This window comes from Neopelma chrysocephalum, unplaced genomic scaffold (genome assembly GCF_003984885.1).
Source record: "Neopelma chrysocephalum unplaced genomic scaffold, ASM398488v2 Primary Assembly neopelma1_325, whole genome shotgun sequence".
NCBI classification, from domain to species: Eukaryota; Metazoa; Chordata; class Aves; order Passeriformes; family Pipridae; genus Neopelma; species Neopelma chrysocephalum.
This window is the reverse complement of record NW_020897988.1, coordinates 73,261-74,472: the sequence shown is the minus strand read 5'-3', so window position 1 is coordinate 74,472 and position 1,212 is coordinate 73,261. Positions and strand designations below refer to the sequence as shown.

General features: G+C 58.3%; 1 protein-coding gene across 1 annotated transcript in view; it reads right to left on the bottom strand.

Moving 5' to 3' along the window:
* LOC113978435 (signaling lymphocytic activation molecule-like) overlaps positions 1–1,212 on the bottom strand; it is a 7,643-nt gene that overhangs the window by 3,993 nt on the left and 2,438 nt on the right. Inside the window, exon 2 of the mRNA XM_027705369.1 lies at positions 12–335. Within this exon, the coding sequence (XP_027561170.1) occupies positions 12–335 (324 nt within the window). The remainder of the gene's footprint in view (positions 1–11; positions 336–1,212) is intronic.

Sequence of the window (1,212 nt, the reverse complement as noted above, 5' to 3'; positions counted from 1 at the left end):
GAATCTCTCACCGTAGACCTTGAGCTGGAGCTGCAGCACCTCCTCCTCGGGCCCTTTGCTCACCACGTACTCGTAGAGCTGCCCGTCCCCCCGGCTCGTGTTGAGGATTTCCAGGGAAAAGTCGGAGCCGTGGAAGCGGATTTGCCCCTGGAAGTGGTTGGTGCAATTGCCCCCCGAGTACTTGACCAGGACTTGCTTCCTGGGGAACGGCCCCCAACGCTTCCAAGAGGATTCCCGGAATTCCCTGGTGAGTTCCCGGAGCCTGGGGGGGATCCTCAGGATCGTGGCCTTTCCCAAGGTGCCCGGCACTGTCTCGGTCTCCCCGTGGTGGATTCCTGGGGGGAGAGGGGGGAGAAGGGATGAGGCAGAGGGAGACTCACACCGACCATCCCCCTCCCCATCCCGGCCCTGCCAGAGGAGGGAGAATCCTCCGGAATCCTCAGGGATCAAAGTCAGAAATGTCACTGGATCTACCCTGGAGGGAGAATCCTCCAGGATCCTCAAGGATCAAAGCCTGAAATGTCACTGGAAGATCCTCCAGAATCCTCAGGGATCAAAGCCTGAAATGTCACTGGAGAATCCTCCAGAATCCCCAAAGAATCAAAGTCAGAAATGTCACTGGAAAATCCTCTGGAATCCTCAAGGATCAAAGCCAGGAATGTCACTGGAGAATCCTCCAGAATCCTCAGGGATCGAAGCCAGAAACATCACTGGAGAATCCTCCAGAATCCCCAAGGATCAAAGCCAGAAATGTCCCTGGAGAATCCTCCAGGATCCTCAAAGGATCAAAGTCAGAAATGTCACTGGAGAATCCTCCAGGATCCTCAGGGATCAAAGCCAGAAATGTCCCTGGAGAATCCTCCAGAATCCCCAAGGATCCAAGTCAGAACCATCCCTGGACCCCCCCTGGTAATCCCCAGTCTGGGGCTGCAGGAGATCAACCAGTTGAAGATGTCACAGGTTCTTGAGCTGCATTTCCAGGCTCTCTGGGTTCTCCCCCCATCCCGGGTGGGTGGGAACACCAGTCTGGGTGTCCAGCACCCCCTGCCCACCCCACAGACCCCCAGGACCACGGGAGAGACCCCCCACCCTCGGCCCCACACCCCGAACCCCGAGGGATGTGGGTCGAGGGCTCGGTGCAGCCGCAGAGGAAACGCTGCCTCCTCCTCCTCTTCCTCCCCCTCCTCTTCCTCCCCCTCCTCTTCCTCCCCC